Raw genomic sequence first — 16977 nt, 5'->3', positions numbered from 1 at the left:
GTACTGTCCTAACCTCACAGATCTACGTAACACACACCACAGGTGCAGGGAGACAGATAGCCTTCTGTACTGTCCTAACCTCACAGATCTACCTAACACACACCACAGGTGCAGGGAGACAGATAGCCTTCTGTACTGTCCTAACCTCACAGATCTACGTAACACACACCACAGGTGCAGGTAGACAGATAGCCTTCTGTACTGTCCTAACCTCACAGATCTACCTAACACACACCACAAGTGCAGGTAGACAGATAGCCTTCTGTATTGTCCTAACCTCACAGATCTACCTAACACACACCACAGGTGCAGGGAGACAGTGATTTGAGCCTGTAGCTTGGGACTCGGGTTGCAAAATGACGTTTTCCAGAAATCCTGGTTGGCGGTTTCCTGCTTGTTACCTTCTTATTCCACAAGTCTCAACCTGGACACAACCTGGACACAACCTAGACACAACCTAGACACAACCTAGACACAACCTAGACACAACCTGGACACAACCTAGACACAACCTGGACACAACCTAGACACAACCTGGACACAACCTGGACACAACCTGGACACAACCTAGACACAACCTGGACACAACCTGGACACAACCTGGACACAACCTAGACACAACCTAGACACAACCTGGACACAACCTGGACACAACCTGGACACAACCTAGACACAACCTAGACACAACCTGGACACAACCTGGACACAACCTAGACACAACCTAGACACAACCTAGACACAACCTGGACACAACCTAGACACAACCTAGACACAACCTAGACACAACCTAGACACAACCTGGACACAACCTAGACACAACCTAGACACAACCTAGACACAACCTAGACACAACCTGGACACAACCTGGACACAACCTGGACACAACCTAGACACAACCTGGACACAACCTGGACACAACCTGGACACAACCTGGACACAACCTGGACACTCTCACGTCATTTTGAAACCTGACTTGGGACTGCTTATAGTTTCTCTCCCCCAGTGAGACAGTAAGGTCTCTCATTTTTCATTAGGGCTCATGCATAATTCACGCTCAGGCCCAGCCCTCTCTCAAACTCTGTGTTGTGTAGGGTCGTGGTGTTGCTATTGTTATAGTTGACAAACAGAGCTACATCCCAGACACAGATGGTGGAATAAGAGAGGACATCCACATACCTGACCCCTACACACCCTATACCTGTCCCTCAATTTAAAATGCTCCCCCAGTCTCCTTTTCACTTCATTTAACTCCTGATTTACTTAACACAAGGTACATCTCAATAGGTGGTCCAGGTAAGTCATGACATCACAAGTGGGGTGGGCCTTTCCTCTTTTGTTCTCTATTGTTCCTCAAGCCAGGGGGAGGGCTGATGACATCGCAAATCCCCATTCGACCAACTCCTTGAATGGCCTACTCCATGAAGTTTGCACTTGTGACGAAAAACACTATTTTGCTCAAAACATTTTTTTTTTACCCGGAAGTGTGTATTTATACGTGGGATATTGTTTTTCAATAGGAAAAGTTCCAAAATAGCTGGAGTGCTTCTTTAACTTAATCTTGTTTTTGTATTTTATTTAACTTTTATTTAACTAGGCAAGTCAGTTAAGAACAAATTCTTATTTACAATGATACCTACCCCGGCCAAACCCGGACGACGCTGGGCCAATTGTGCACCACCCTATGGGACTCCCAATCACAGCTGGATGTGATACAGCCTGGATTCAAACCAGGGACTGTAGTGATGCGTCTAGCACTGAGATGCAGTGCCTTAGACCGCTGTGCCACTTGGGAGCCCAGAGAAAGTGAGAAGTGTAAATTTACTTTATTAACAAAATAAGACAGGCGTTATTCTTTGTGTGTGTGTTTTTATATGGTGTGATTGCACATGTGTGTGTATGTGTGTGCGTGTGCAGCGTGTGTGTGTGTGTGTGTGTGTGTGTGTGTGTGTGTGTGTGTGTGTGTGTGTGTGTGTGTGTATTGTGTGGTTCTCTGACATCCTCCAGTGCTCTCCTGGGTCACAATCCAAATAATGTCTCAAATCGACTAGAACAATGACGCTCGCACTGCATACATCTCGTATACGCTCACTCTCTCTTCTTCTCTTTCTCTGATACGCTCACTCTCTCTTCTTCTCTTTCTCTTATACGCTCACTCTCTCTTCTTCTCTTTCTCTTATACGCTCACTCTCTCCTCTTCTCTTTCTCTTATTCACTCTCTCTTCTTCTCTTTCTCTGATACGCTCACTCTCTCTTCTTCTCTTTCTCTTATACGCTTACTCTCTCTTCTTCTCTTTCTCTTATACGCTCACTCTCTCTTCTTCTCTTTCTCTTATACGCTCACTCTCTCTTCTCTTTCTCTTATACGCTCACTCTCTCTTCTTCTCTTTCTCTTATACGCTCACTCTCTCCTCTTCTCTTTCTCTTATTCACTCTCTCTTCTTCTCTTTCTCTTATACGCTCACTCTCTCTTCTTCTCTTTCTCTTATACGTTCACTCTCTCCTCTTCGCTTTCTCTTATATGCTCACTCTGTCTTCTCTTTCTCTTATTCACTCTCTCTTCTCTTTCTCTCATACGTTCTCTTTCTTTCCACTTCTCGCTTTCTCTGTTTAGGTCTCTCTCCCTCTCTCTCTCTCTCTCTCCCTCTCTCTGTATGTGTGTGTCAACACTGAAGCATGCACGAGAGCACCAGCTGTTCCTGACGACTTTGTGATCAAGCTCTACGTAGCCTATGTGAATAAGACCTTTAAACAGGTCAACATTCACAAGGCCACAGGGCCAGACGGATTACCAGGATGTGTACTGCGAGCATGCGCTGACCAACTGGCAAGTGTCTTCACTGACATTTTCAACCTGTCCCTGACCAAGTCTGCAATACCAACATGTTTCAAGCATAGTTCCTGTGCCCAAGAACACCAAGGTAACCTGCCTAAATGACTACCGACCCGTAGCACTCACGTCTGTAGCCATGAAGTGCTTTGAAAGGCTGGTCATGGCTCACATCATCACCATTATCCCAGAAACCTAGACCCACTCCAATTTGCATACCGCACCAACAGATCCACAGATGACATAATCTCTATTGCACTCCACACTGCCCTTTCCCACCTGAACAAAAGGAAAACCTATCTGAGAATGCTATTCATTGACTACAGCTCAGTGTTCAACACCATAGTGCCCACAAAGCTCATCACTAAGCTAAGGACCCTGGCACTAAACACCTCCCTCTCCAACTGGATCCTGGACTTCCTGACGTGCCGCCCCCAGGTGGGGGCACATCTGCCACACTGATCCTCAACATGGGGGCCCCTCAGGGGTGCGTGCTCAGTCCCCTCCTGTACTCTCTGCTCACCCATGACTGCACGGCCAGGCACGACTCCAACACCATCATTAAGTTTGCCGATGACACAACAATGGTAGGCCTGATCACCGACAACGGGAGCCTATAGGGAGGAGGTCAGATACCTGGCAGTGCGCTGCTAGGATGTGTGGTACCAGGATAACAACTTCTCCCTCAATGTGATCAAGACAAAGGAGATGATCATGGACTACAGGAAAAGGAGGGCCGAGCATGCCCCATTCTCATAAATGTGGCTATAGTGGAACAGGTTAAGAGCTTCGAGTCCCTTGGTGTCCACATCACTAACAAACTATCATAGTCCAAGCACACCAAGACAGTCATGAAGAGGGCACGAGACTGAGAAGATTTGGCATGGTTCCTCAGATCCTCAAAATGTTCTACAGCTGCACCATCGAGAGCATCCTGACTCGTTGCATCACTGCCTGGTATGGCAACTGCTCAGCCTCCGGTCGTAAGGTGCTACAGAGGGTAGTGTGTACGGCCCAGTACATCACTGGGGCCAAGCTTCCTGCCATCCAGGACCTGTATACCAGGCGGTATTTGAGGAAGGCCCTAAAAATTGTCAGAGACTCCAGCCACCCTAGTCATAGACTGTTCTCTCTGCTACCACACGGCAAGCGGTACCGGAGCGCCAAGTCTAGAACCAAAAGGCTTCTTAACAGCTTCTACCCCCAAGACATAAGACTCCTGAACAGCTTATCAAATGGCTACCCTGACTATTTGCATTGCCCCCCCCCCCCCCCCCCCCCACACACACATTTTTACACTGCTGCTACTCTCTGTTTACTATCTACGCATAGTCACTTTATCTCTGCTCTGCTTGGACCCCAGACTTCACAACCATTTAACTCTACCTACATGTACATATTACCTCAATTACCTCGACTAACCTGTACCCCACTGTTGATTCTGTACCCCCTGTATATAGCCTCGTTACTGTTATTTTACTGTTGTTCTTCAATTATTTGTTACTTTTCTATTTTCTTATTTAAATTTTTTATTTTTTATTTATTTTTTACTTCAATTTATTTCAGTTAATACATTCTTAACTCTTATTTTTTATCAAAACTGCATTGTTGGTTAAGGGCTTGTAAGTAAGCATTTCACTGTAAGTTCTACACCTGTTGTATTCTGCGCATGTAACAAATACAATTGGATTGATTGATTTTATTTTTGACTGACCACATTGATAACTGAAGGATTTCTGTAAGCTGAACCTCAGAGATTCATTGTGTTTTGAATGGAAAACACACAGATAACCCCACAAGTATGTGTGTGTGTGCATGGGTATGTGTGTGTACATGGTTACATTTGTACAAGTGTGCTTGTGTGTGTATGTGTGCACGTATCTCCTTTCATTTGTGTGTGTGTATGTGTGTATGACTGTCGCCCACATGTGTGTGTTAGGGCTGGGCGATATATCGCATTAGTTTGATTAATTAAAATGGATGTTTTAGTGCGATGTTCCAAATGCTTGTATCGCAAGAATCAAGGTTTTTATTTTGTTTTATGAGCATTTGTCTTTTTGGTCTCATTGCCTTCGCTCCTTCTGTGCACCTTCCCATTTGCACACAGACAACAAGCCCCTCTCCCTGCCACTCACAACAACAAAAATGAAAGATCACTTCTTCCTCACTGACAACAAGCTATTTGCATTTGAGGTTTGGTCAATAGAATCAGTCATATGGACACCGAAACACATGGAGACATTATTTTACTGTAATAGAGGACCTTTTTAACAACACCATTTTATGTCTCAACTTCTGAAATGTACAGTTCATGTACAGTTCCTCAGTAAAAGGCGCATGACAGCCCGCTTGGCAAATAAAGACTCTCAGACCATGAGAAACAAATTTCTCTGGTCTGATGAAACCAAGATGGAACTCTTTGGCCTGAATGCCAAGCGTCACCTCTGGAGGAAACCTGTCACCATCACTAGAGTGAAGCACGGTGGTGGCAGCATCATGCTATGGGGATGTTTTTCAGCGGCAGGGACTGGGAGACTAGTCAGGATCTAGGCAAAGATAAACAGAGCAAAGTACAGAGAGATCCTTGATGAAAACCTGCTCCAGAGCACTCATGACCTCAGACTGGGGCGAAGGTTCACCTTCCAACAGGACAACGACCCTAAACACACAGCCAAGACAACGCTGGAGCGGCTTCGGGACAAGTCTCTGAATGTCCTTGAGTGGCCCAGCCAGAGCCCGGACTTGAACCCGATCGAACATCTCTGGAGAGACCTGAAAATAGCTGTGCAGCAAAGCTCCCCGTCCAACCTGACAGAGCTTGAGAGGATATGCATAGAGAAATGGGAGATACTCCCCAAATACAGGTGTGCCAAGCTTGTAACGTCATACCCAAGAAGACTTGAGGCTGAAATCGCTGCCAAAGGTGCTTTAAAAAAGTACTGCGTGAAGGGTCTGAATACTTATGTAAATGTGATATTCTTTGCAAAAATGTATAAAAACCTGTTTTTGCTTTGTCATTATGGGGTATTGTGTGTAGATTGATGAGGGGGAAAAAACGATTTAATACATTTTAGTACAAGGCTGTAATTTATCAAAATGTGGAAAAAGTCAAGGGGTCTGAATACTTTCCGAATGCACTGTATATCTGGGGAAGGGTATAAAACAATTTCTAGATTGTTGAAAGTTTCCAAGGGCACAGTGGTTTCCATCATTGGGAAATACCCAGACACCGCCTACAACTAGCTGTCCAACCAAACTGAGCAACTGGGCAAGAAGGACCTTGGTCAGGGAAGTGACCTAGAATGACCCGCTCTGACAGAACTACAGAGTTCCATGGCTGAGATGGGAGCACTTCACCAATATAAATCTGGGCTTTATGGGAGAGTGACCAGACGGAAGCCAATCCTGAGTAAAAGGCACATGTCAGGAGTTTGCAAAAGGACACCTGAAAGATTCTGATGAGACAGAAATGTTACTATTTGGCCTGAATGCAAAGCGCTATGTCTGGAGAAAACCAGGCACAGCTCATCACCCGTCTAACACCATCCCTACCGTGAAGCATGGTCGTGGCAGCATCATACTATGGGGATGCTTTTCAGCGGCAGGGACTGGGAGACTGGTAAGGATAGAGGGAACACAGGCAAATCCTTAATGAGAACCTGCTTCAGAGTGCAAACGATCGTAGACTGGGGCAAAGATTTATTTTCCAAAAGGACATTGACCCTCAGCATACAGCCAAAGTAATGCTGGAATGGCTTCAATACTTATGTAAATTAGATATTTCTGTATTTTATTTTCAATACGTTTGCAAACATTTCTAAAATCATGTTTTCACATTGTCATTGTGGGGTATTACTGTGTGTAGATGGTGGAGAGATTTTCTTTTTTAATCCATTTTGAATTCAGTCTGTAACACAACAAAATGTAGAATAAGTCAAGGGGTATGTGTGCATTCTGAAGGCACTGGAAGTATTTCCAATGACATCAGAGGAGTGCATCATGATTTTAACCAATTATGAGTATGTATTGCCTACTAATTGCCTACGAATTGTCTACTAATTGGTTGATGATGTCATTGGAAACACTTATTTTTATCTATCTTCTTTTACTACAAAACATGGAAACGTGCCATTTTCACAAATGTTGGGGTGGTGCTGGAGATGATGAAAATTGTGAAATTTCCCTTTAAACTATTTTGTTAAAATAATGTTAGTATTATAATTTTTTTATTTAACCTTTATTTAACCAGGTAGGCCAGTTTAGAACAAGTTCTCATTTACAACTGCGACCTGGCCAAGATAAAGCAAAGCAGTGCGACACAAACAACAGCACAGAGTTATACATGGAATATGCGGTACGCCACAGGAGGTTTTTATGCTGGTCAAGGGCAGTCAGGTCTGGAGTGAACCAAGGGCTATATCGGTTCTACATACTTTGAATGGGGCATGCTTATTTAAGATGGTGAGGAAGGAACTTTTAAAGAATAACCAGGCATTCTCTACTGACGGAATGAGGCCAATATCCTTCCAGGATACCCGGGCCAGGTCGATTAGAAAGGCCTGCTCGCTGAAGTGTTTTAGGGAGCGTTTGACAGTGATGAGGGGTGGTCGTTTGACCGCAGACCCATTAAGGACGCAGGCAATGAGGCAGTGATCGCTGAGATCCTGGTTGAAGACAGCAGAGGTGTATTTAGAGGGCAAGTTGGTCAGGATGATATCTATGAGGGTGCCCGTGTTCACGGATTTGGGGTTGTACCTGGTAGGTTCATTGATATTTTGTGTGAGATTGAGGGCATCTAGCTTAGATTGTAGGACGGCCGGGGTATTAAGCATGTCCCAGTTTAGGTCACCTAACAGTATGAGCTCTGAAGATAGATGGGGGCCAATCAATTCACATATAGTGTCCAGGGCACCACTGGGGGCTGAGGGTGGTCTATAACAAGCGGCAACGGTGAGAGACTTGTTTCTGGAAAGGTGGATTTTTAAAAGTAGAAGCTCAAATTGTTTGGGTACAGACCTGGATAGTTTGACAGAACTCTGCAGGCTATCTCTGCAGTAGATCACAACTCTGCCCCCATTGTCATTTCTATCTTGTCGAAAAAGTTTATAGTTAGGGATGGAAATTTCAAGTTTTTTGGTGGCCTTCCTATGCCAGGATTCAGACACGGCTAGGACATCCGGGTTGGCAGAGTGTGCTAAAGCATTGAATAAAACAAACTCAGGGAGGAGGCTTCTGATGTTAACATGCCTGAAACCAAGGCTTTTACGGTTACAGAAGTCAGCAAATGAGAGCGCCTGGGGAATGGGAGTGGAGCTAGGCACTGCAGGGCCTGGATTAACCTCTACATCACCAGAGGAACAGAGGAGGAGTAGGATAAGGGTACAGCTAAAGGCTTTAAGAACTGTTTGTCTAGTGCGTTCGGAACAGGGAGTAAAAGGTGCAGGTTTCTGGGCACGGAATAATAGATTCAAGGCATAATGTACAGACAAGGGTATGGTAGGATGTGAATACAGTGGAGGTAAACCTAAGCATTGAGTGACGATGAGAGAGGTTTTGTCTCTAGAGACATCATTTAAACCAAGTAAGGTCACCGCATGTGTGGGAGTTGGAACAAAAGGGCTAGCTAAGGCATATTGAGCAGGGCTGGAGGCTCTACAGTGAAGTAAGACATTAATCACTAACCAAAACAGCAATGGACAAGGCATATTGACATTAGGGAGAGGCATGCGTAGCCGAGTGATCATAGAGACCAGTGAGTAGCTAGGCAAGCTGGAGACACGGCGATTCAGACAGCTAGCAGGCCGGGGCGAGCAGGCTAACAGAAGGGCCTCAGAGGGACGTCACGACGGAAGAGTCTGTTGTAGCCCCCTCAGATGGTTACGTCGGCAGACCAGTCATGATGATCGGCAGGGCTCCGTGTAGGCAGTAAAAGGGTCCAGGCCAATTGGCAAAATAGGTATTGTAGCCCAAGAAATTGGCTGATGGACCTCTTCAGCTAACAGTCGATATGCTCTAGACAGCTAGCGGGCTGCGGCTAGCAGACAAGCGGATGGGCCTTCAGGGGACGTCGCGACGGATGAGCCTGTTGAAACCCCCTCGTGCGGATTACGTCGGTAGACCAGTCGTGATGGATCAGCGGGGCTCCGTGTCGGCAGTAAAAGGGGTACAGGCCAATTGGCAAAATAGGTATTGTAGCCCAAGGAGTGGGTGATGGACCTCTTCAGCTAGCCGGGAGATGGGCCAAGCACGAGGCTAGTTCCCAGCTAACTGGTGCTTGCTTCGGGACAGAGACGTTAGCCAGGAGTAGCCACTCGGATAGCAGCTAGCTAGCTGCGATGACCCAGGTGAAAAGGTTCAGAGCTTGTGATAGGAATCTGGAGATATGGAGATTTGGTGGTGAAAAAGCAGTCCGGACAGCAGTCCCAACGTTATTGGGTCTATTGGTTGCGGAAGGCTTATTTTTAGCCTACGTATAATTTTACAAGTCCTGAATTCAATAGATTATTCCTAACTGTTTGAAATGCAGTGCATTGACCTTTAATTGTGCAAGAAAGCTTATTTACAGAAAAGGTTTAATTTTGACAAAATTAAGATATGATTTGAAGGCCATATCCTCCAACCCTAGTGTGTTTGTTTATCTGTGTATAGGTCTGAGAGCCTCTGTTGAGTGGTGAAGCTTCTGCTGTGTGTCAGTGGAATGTTGAGACATGCAGCAGCAGGCTGAGTAGAAGAGATATTAGACATAAATATTGTATGTATCCTGTAGAGTTAGATCGAGGCCGCGCCGTGATGGCTGCTCTGCTCAGCTGCAGAATTTCCACAGTGACGTTAAAATGGCCGAGATGGTCAGACATGTGTCAGCATGATGATCACTGGAGAGGTAGGAGCAGAGGGCCAAGACACACACACACACACACACTTGACATGCAAGTACACACACATACACGATACACACACAAAGTATGCAGACACACGAGTGCAAGTGGACACGCCTACTTTTCTTATTCTAATTCATTGGTAGTTTCAGCTTTGTGACACGGAGACAAGCAACAAACAGAGCGGAAGGAGAGGCAGAGAAAGAAAGACATGAGGAAGAGGGAGTGTCTCTCGACTGTAGGTAAATTAGAAAAAAAGAAGGAAGGAGACAGAGCGAGGAAGAGAGTAAAGGAAAGAGCGCCTAAGGTGTGTGTCTGATCCGTACTGACAGTTAGTAGAGGCCACGGTCTCTGTTGGCAAAGCATGCTAAAGCAGCACATTTTCACCAGCGACAAAGGTTAACTGTGGCTCACGCACACACACGCACACACACACACACACACACACACACACACACACACACACACACACACACACACACACACACACACGCACACACACGCACACACACGCACACACACACGGATGCCACGATCTTTCCAGGGGGAGCGTGAAATTGGCCATGGCATTCAGAATGGGGTTAGATAGAACCACAAACGAACACACTCTGGATTTTTGACATCACTATTAAGATAAATCCACACTCAGCAATTTCCTCTAGCAGACAATGGTTATTCCTATACCTCCCCCATCTCTAGTGATTTCAATTAATACATGTGATTATCTCCATCTCTAATCTCACAGTCATCAGTTTAGCATTATCAATCAATACCTGTGATTACTCTGTCATAGCTTATTGATTCGTAATTGATACACAGACATTATGTCAGGTCGCTCTGATTATTATTTTTCTTATACAGCTTGGTTTGATTTTATGGGGGAAGCTCACCTCATCCACTACCATACATGTTGATGCCATGGCAGCTATTTTTGGTCAGAAATCTCAACACACATCAGCTATCACGGAGAGGTGAGGAAAGATAGAGAGTGCCCAGGAATGATTCTGTGGCCATAAAATACCAACAATTCCAGAAATACCACAAAGCATCACCATTGTTGATTTCTACATAAAGAATTTTGTATTGCTATCCCAACCAGCTGCAGCTCAACACTTCACAATTCATAGAGAGAGAATGAATGCCCCCAAAAACCTTTCTCTTTCATTTGCTATGCTAATGTGTGCTGCACACATAGCTATGAGAGAGGAGAAGGAGGGAGGGGAGGGAGGAAGAAAGAAAGAGAGACGTAGAGAGGGATTTCTCTTGGAAGTGAGGAATGAAAAGCAGCTTTGATTTGTGAAGCGGTGAGGAACAAGGAGATCCAGACAGCGCATGCTAATGGAGGCCTGTTTTAACTGGCGAGGACGCCTGCTTGTGAACACACACCTCCCCAGACGGACCCGTGTTCGTTAGCGAGAGTGTGTGCCTGTGTGCGTGCATGTGTGTGTGCGGGATGTCTCAGGAGAATCCCCCCGCTGCTTCATCAGATCCACTTAATAATCACCCAACGGGAATGACGGCCTGAGCCCTGTTCAAACACCTACACACACAGATAAATAATTTAAGTCTTTAAAATCATATTCATGTCTTAGACATGCAGATACATGTATGTTTTTGTAATGCCATGTGTAACTTTGTATAACTAAAGGAAAAGAGATCCCAATGAATATATTAGTGTGTTTAAGGAGCTAGCTGACACAGAAACAGACTGTCACCCAGGCTAGATAATGTAATCTCAGTGATACCTGTGTGTGAGTGTGTCTGTGTGCGATTAATTATCTTATCTCTCTCAGTGGTTCTTCGTCTCATGCTAAACACACAGTATGTTCCCTGAGTGTAGTGTACTGTCTCCATGTTGTTTGGTGTGCAGGTACTGTACTGTTCTGTATGGGCTGACAGGCACTGTACTGTTCTGTATGGGCTGACAGGCACTGTACTGTTCTGTGTGGGCTGACAGGTACTGTATTGTTCTGTGTGGGTTGACAGGCACTGTACTGTTCTGTATGGGTTGACAGGTACTGTATTGTTCTGTATGGGTTGACAGGTACTGTATTGTTCTGTATGGGCTGACAGGCACTGTACTGTGCTGTATGGGTTGACAGGTACTGTATTGTTCTGTATGGGCTGACAGGCACTGTACTGTTCTGTATGGGCTGACAGGCACTGTACTGTTCTGTATGGGTTGACAGGTACTGTATTGTTCTGTATGGGCTGACAGGCACTGTACTGTGCTGTATGGGTTGACAGGTACTGTATTGTTCTGTATGGGCTGACAGGCACTGTACTGTGCTGTATGGGTTGACAGGTACTGTATTGTTCTGTATGGGCTGACAGGCACTGTACTGTTCTGTATGGGTTGACAGGTACTGTATTGTTCTGTATGGGCTGACAGGCACTGTACTGTTCTGTATGGGTTGACAGGTACTGTATTGTTCTGTATGGGCTGACAGGCACTGTACTGTGCTGTATGGGTTGACAGGTACTGTATTGTTCTGTGTGGGCTGACAGGCACTGTACTGTTCTGTATGGGTTGACAGGTACTGTATTGTTCTGTATGGGCTGACAGGTACTGTACTGTTCTGTATGGGTTGACAGGTACTGTATTGTTCTGTATGGGCTGACAGGCACTGTACTGTGCTGTATGGGTTGACAGGTACTGTATTGTTCTGTATGGGCTGACAGGTACTGTACTGTTCTGTATGGGTTGACAGGTACTGTATTGTTCTGTATGGGTTGACAGGCACTGTACTGTTCTGTATGGGTTGACAGGTACTGTATTGTTCTGTATGGGTTGACAGGTACTGTATTGTTCTGTGTGGGCTGACAGGCATTTATTATAGTGGCTTCCTATCTCTGTCTAGCCCGGATGTTACCTGGTAAGGAGATATTGTGGAGAGACTTGGTGTGTGTTCCTCTTCTTTTCTCCTGTCACCTCTCTCTAACTCACTCTCTCTCTCTCTCTCTCTCTCTCTCTCTCTCTCTCTCTCTCTCTATTTCTCACTCTCACTCACTCTCTCTCTCTCTCTCTCTCTCTATTTCTCTCTCTCTCTCTCTCTCTCTCTCTAACTCACTCTCTCTCTCTCTCTCTCTCTCTCTCTCTCTATTTCTCACTCTCACTCTCTCTAACTCTCTCTCTCTCTCTTTCTCTCTTTTTCTCTCTTTCTCTCTCTCTTTCTCTCTATTTCTCTCTCTCTCTCACTCTCTCTTTCTTTCTCTCTCTCTCTCTCTCTATTTCTCTCTCTATTTCTCTCTCTCTTTCTCTCTCTCTCTATTTCTCTCTCTCTCTCTCTCTCTCTCTCTCTCACTCTCTCTCTCTCTCTCTCTCTCTCTCTCTCTTTCTCGCACTCACTCAATTCAATTCATGGGGCGTTATTGGCATGGGAAACATATGTTAACATTGCCAAAGCAAGTGAAATAGATAAACAAAAGTGAAATAAACAGTAACAAATTAACAGCAAACATTACACTCACAGAAGTTCCAAAGGAGTAGAAACATTTCAAATGTCATATTATATATATATTCAGTGTTGTAACGATGTGCAACAGGAACCAATCTTGCTGCTGTGATGGCACACTGTGGTAATTCACCCAATAGATATAGGAGTTTATCAAAATTGGATTTGTTTTATAATTCTTTGTGGGTCTGTGTAATCTGAGGGAAAGATGTGTCTCTAATATGGTCATTCATTTGGCAGAAGGTTAGGAAGTGCAGCTCAGTTTCCACCTCATTTTGTGAGCAGTGTGCACATAGACTGTTTTCTCTTGAGAGCCAGGTCTGCCTACGGCGGCCTTTCTCAATAGCAAGGCTATGCTCACTGAGTCTGTACATAGTCAAAGCTTTCCTTAATTTTGGGTCAGTCACAGTGGTCAGGTATTCTGTCACTGTGTACTCTCTGTTTAGGGCCAGATCAAATTTTAGTTTGCTCCGTTGTTTTGTAAATTCTTTCCAATGTGTCAAGTAATTATCTTTTTGTTTTCTCATGATTTGGTTGGGTCTAATTGTGTTGCTGTCCTGGGGCTCTGTGGGGTCTGTTTGTGTTTGTGAACAGAGCCCCAGGGCCAGCTTACTTAGGGGGCTTTTCTCCAGGTTCATCTCTTTGTAGGTGATGGCTTTGTTATGGAAAGTTTGGGAATCGCTTCCTTTTAGGTTGTAGAATTTAACGTTTTTTTCCTGGATTTTGATTATTAGTGGGTATCGGCCTAATTCTGTTCTGCATGCATTATTTGGTGTTTTACATTGTACACAGAAGATATTTTTGCAGAATTTTGCATGCAGTTTGGTGTTTGTCCCATTTTGTGAATTCTTGGTTGGTGAGCGGACCCCAGACCTCACAACCATAAAGGGCAATGGGTTCTATAACTGATTCAAGTATTTTTTGCCAGATCCTAATTGGCATGTCGGATTTGATGTTATCTTTTGATGGCGTAGAAGGCCCTTCTCGCCTTCTTGCCATGTCTCTCAGATCGTTCACAGCTTTGCCGAAGTTACCTGTGGTGCTGATGTTTAGCCCGAGGTATGTATAGTTTTTTGTGTGCTCTAGGGCAACGGTGTCTAGATGGAATTTGTATTTGTGGTCCTGGCGACTGGACCTTTTTAGGAACACCGTTATTTTTGTCTTACTGAGATTTACTGTCAGGGCCCAGGTCTGACAGAATCTGTGCAGAAGATCTAGGTGCTGCTGTAGGCACTCCTTGGCTGGGGACAGAAGCACCAGATCATCAGCAAACAGTAGACATTTCACTTCAGATTCTAGTAGGGTGAGGCCGGGTGCTGCAGACTGTTCTAGTCCCCTCACCAATTCGTTGATATATATATGTTGTAAAGGGTGGGTCTCTCTCTCTCTCTCTCTGCTGTTACCCCATCTCCTACAGTCTCTTTCTCTCTCTCTCTCTCTCTCTCTCTCTCTCTCTCTCTCTCTCTCTCTCTCTCCTCCCCCTGTCTCGCTCTTACTATCTCTCCATCTCTCTCTCTCTCTCTCCCTCACTCACTCTCTGTCTCTCTCTCTTTCTCTCTCTCTCTCTCTCTTTCTCTGGGTTAGTGATTCCCTGTGGACTTGAGGCCCTCCACTCAGCAGGACTTTCAGCCCCAATCTGCCTCAATGTGTCTTCTTCCCCCCTCCATCTCTCTCTTCTTCCCCCTTTCTATCTCCCGCTCCCCCTTTTCTTTCTCTTCCTGTCCTGCCTCTCCCTCTCTATAAGCTATCCCTCCTCCTACCCACTCATTCTCCTCGTCCCTCATCCCTCCCTCCCTCTCTCTCTCCTTCCTCCATCTCTCAGTGTGTCAGACAGCGGCGTAGCAGCACAGGTTTGTCTGTGTGTGAGTGTGTGCATGTGTCACCAGGGAGCCCCATGTTTTTTAATACATTTTTAATCATTCCATTTGATGCTCCTCTTGTCCACCATAATTTGTACTGACTGCTGAACAGAATCAAAGACCATCGGAGCTTCAGCGCCAACACAAAAATACATTTTCATTCCTTGTCTTTTTTCCTCTACGCCTCACACCTCAACATGCTTGTTTTGACATAAAAGTGGCCTATTTTAACGATGCTGTTGTTGAAAGTCACTTTTAATTTCCCTACCTGATTTCCCTATGGTGTGTCTGTACATTTCAATGTGAATACAGGAGAGTGAGGGGTGGAGTTTTATATATTCACGACACAATGGCAACACAATGAATGACATCCGATTGTGAATGTGTACTGTTTCTCTCTTTAATAAAAGGTGCAGAAGGGGAATATGTTGTTTGTGCTCTATTCTACCTGTGTTGCTCTCTGTTGTCAATGCTCTTGTCTAACAGAGGTCCTCTGAGATGTCCGTTTTGTTTTAATAGAATAGGAAAAAAACGCTTTATATTTACAGTTACCGTAAAACATACATTTGATAAATTTTTTCGTTCTGTTTGTCTGTTAATTATTTATGTGTGTGTGTTACAGTGCCAGCGCTGTGCCCCGCTCTACAATGACAAACCCTTCAGGTCAGGTGACCAGGTCCAAGCCTACAGCTGTCGACCATGTGACTGCCATGGCCACGCCCTTTCCTGTCACTATGACATCACAGCTGACGCCCACCCCACTGAACACTACAGAGGAGGGGGAGGGGTGTGTGACGACTGTATGCACAATACTACAGGTATGTAACTATACTGAACAAAAATATAAGCACAACATACAACAATTTCAAAGATTTTACTGAGTTACAGTTCATATAAGGAAATCAGTCAATTGAAATAAATTAATTAGCCCCTAATCTATGGATTTCACATGACTGGGAATACAGATATGCATCTGTTGGTCACAGATACCTTAAATAAACACTAGTGGCGTGGATCATAAAACCAGTCAGTATCTGGTGTGACCACCTTTTGCCTCATGCAGCGTGACACATCTTGATCAGCAGGTTGATTGTGGCCTGTGGAATGTTGTCTCACTCCTCTACAATGGCTGTGCGAAGTTGCTGGATATTGGCGGGAACTGTAACACGCTGTCATACACGTCGATCCAGAGCATCCCAAACATGCTCAATGTGTGACATGTCTGGTGAGTATGCAGGCCATGGAAGAACTGGGATATTTTCAGCTTCCAGGAATTGTGTACAGATCCTTGCTACATGGGGCCGTTTATTACCATGCTGAAACATGAGGTGATGGCTGCTGAATGAATGGCACGAAATGGGCCTCAGGATCTCATCATGGTATCGCTGTGCATTCAAATTGCCATCAATAAAATGCAGTTGTGTTTGTTGTCCATAGCTTATGCCTGCCCATACCATAACCCCACCATGGGGCACTCTGTTCACAACGTTGACATCAGCAAATCGCTCGCCCACACAACGCCATATACACGCGGTCTGCAGTTGTGAGGCCGGTTGGACGTACTGCCAAATTCTCTAAAATGATGTTGCAATCGACTTATGGTAGAGAAATGAATATTAAATTATCTGGTAACAGCTCTTGAGGACATTCCTGCAGTCAGCATGCCAATTGCACGCCCTCTCAAAAGTTGAGACATCTGTGGCATTGTGTTGTGTGACAAAACTGCACATTTTAGAGTGGCCTTTTATTGTCCCCAGCTCAAGGTGCCCCTGTGTAATGATCATGCTGTTTAATCATCTTCTTGATATGCCACATCTGTTAGGTGGATGTATTATCTTGGCAAAGGAGAAATGCTCACTAACAGGGATGTAAACAAATGTATAAACAGGATTTGAGAAAAAAATATGTTTTTTGTGTGTATGGAACATTTCTGGGATCTTTTATTTCAGCTCATGAAACAT

At 44.9% G+C, this 16977-nt stretch overlaps 1 protein-coding gene across 1 annotated transcript in view; it reads left to right on the top strand.

The window, feature by feature from the left end:
• The window catches only part of LOC120059784 (usherin-like), a 201418-nt gene that overhangs the window by 107434 nt on the left and 77007 nt on the right, over positions 1–16977 (top strand). Inside the window, exon 11 of the mRNA XM_039008832.1 lies at positions 15639–15834. Coding sequence (XP_038864760.1) covers positions 15639–15834 — 196 coding nt within the window. The remainder of the gene's footprint in view (positions 1–15638; positions 15835–16977) is intronic.

This window comes from Salvelinus namaycush, chromosome 15 (genome assembly GCF_016432855.1).
Source record: "Salvelinus namaycush isolate Seneca chromosome 15, SaNama_1.0, whole genome shotgun sequence".
In the NCBI taxonomy this organism is placed as follows: domain Eukaryota; kingdom Metazoa; phylum Chordata; class Actinopteri; order Salmoniformes; family Salmonidae; genus Salvelinus; species Salvelinus namaycush.
Note: the sequence above shows the minus strand (reverse complement) of the source record. Positions and strands in the feature narration are given on the sequence as shown.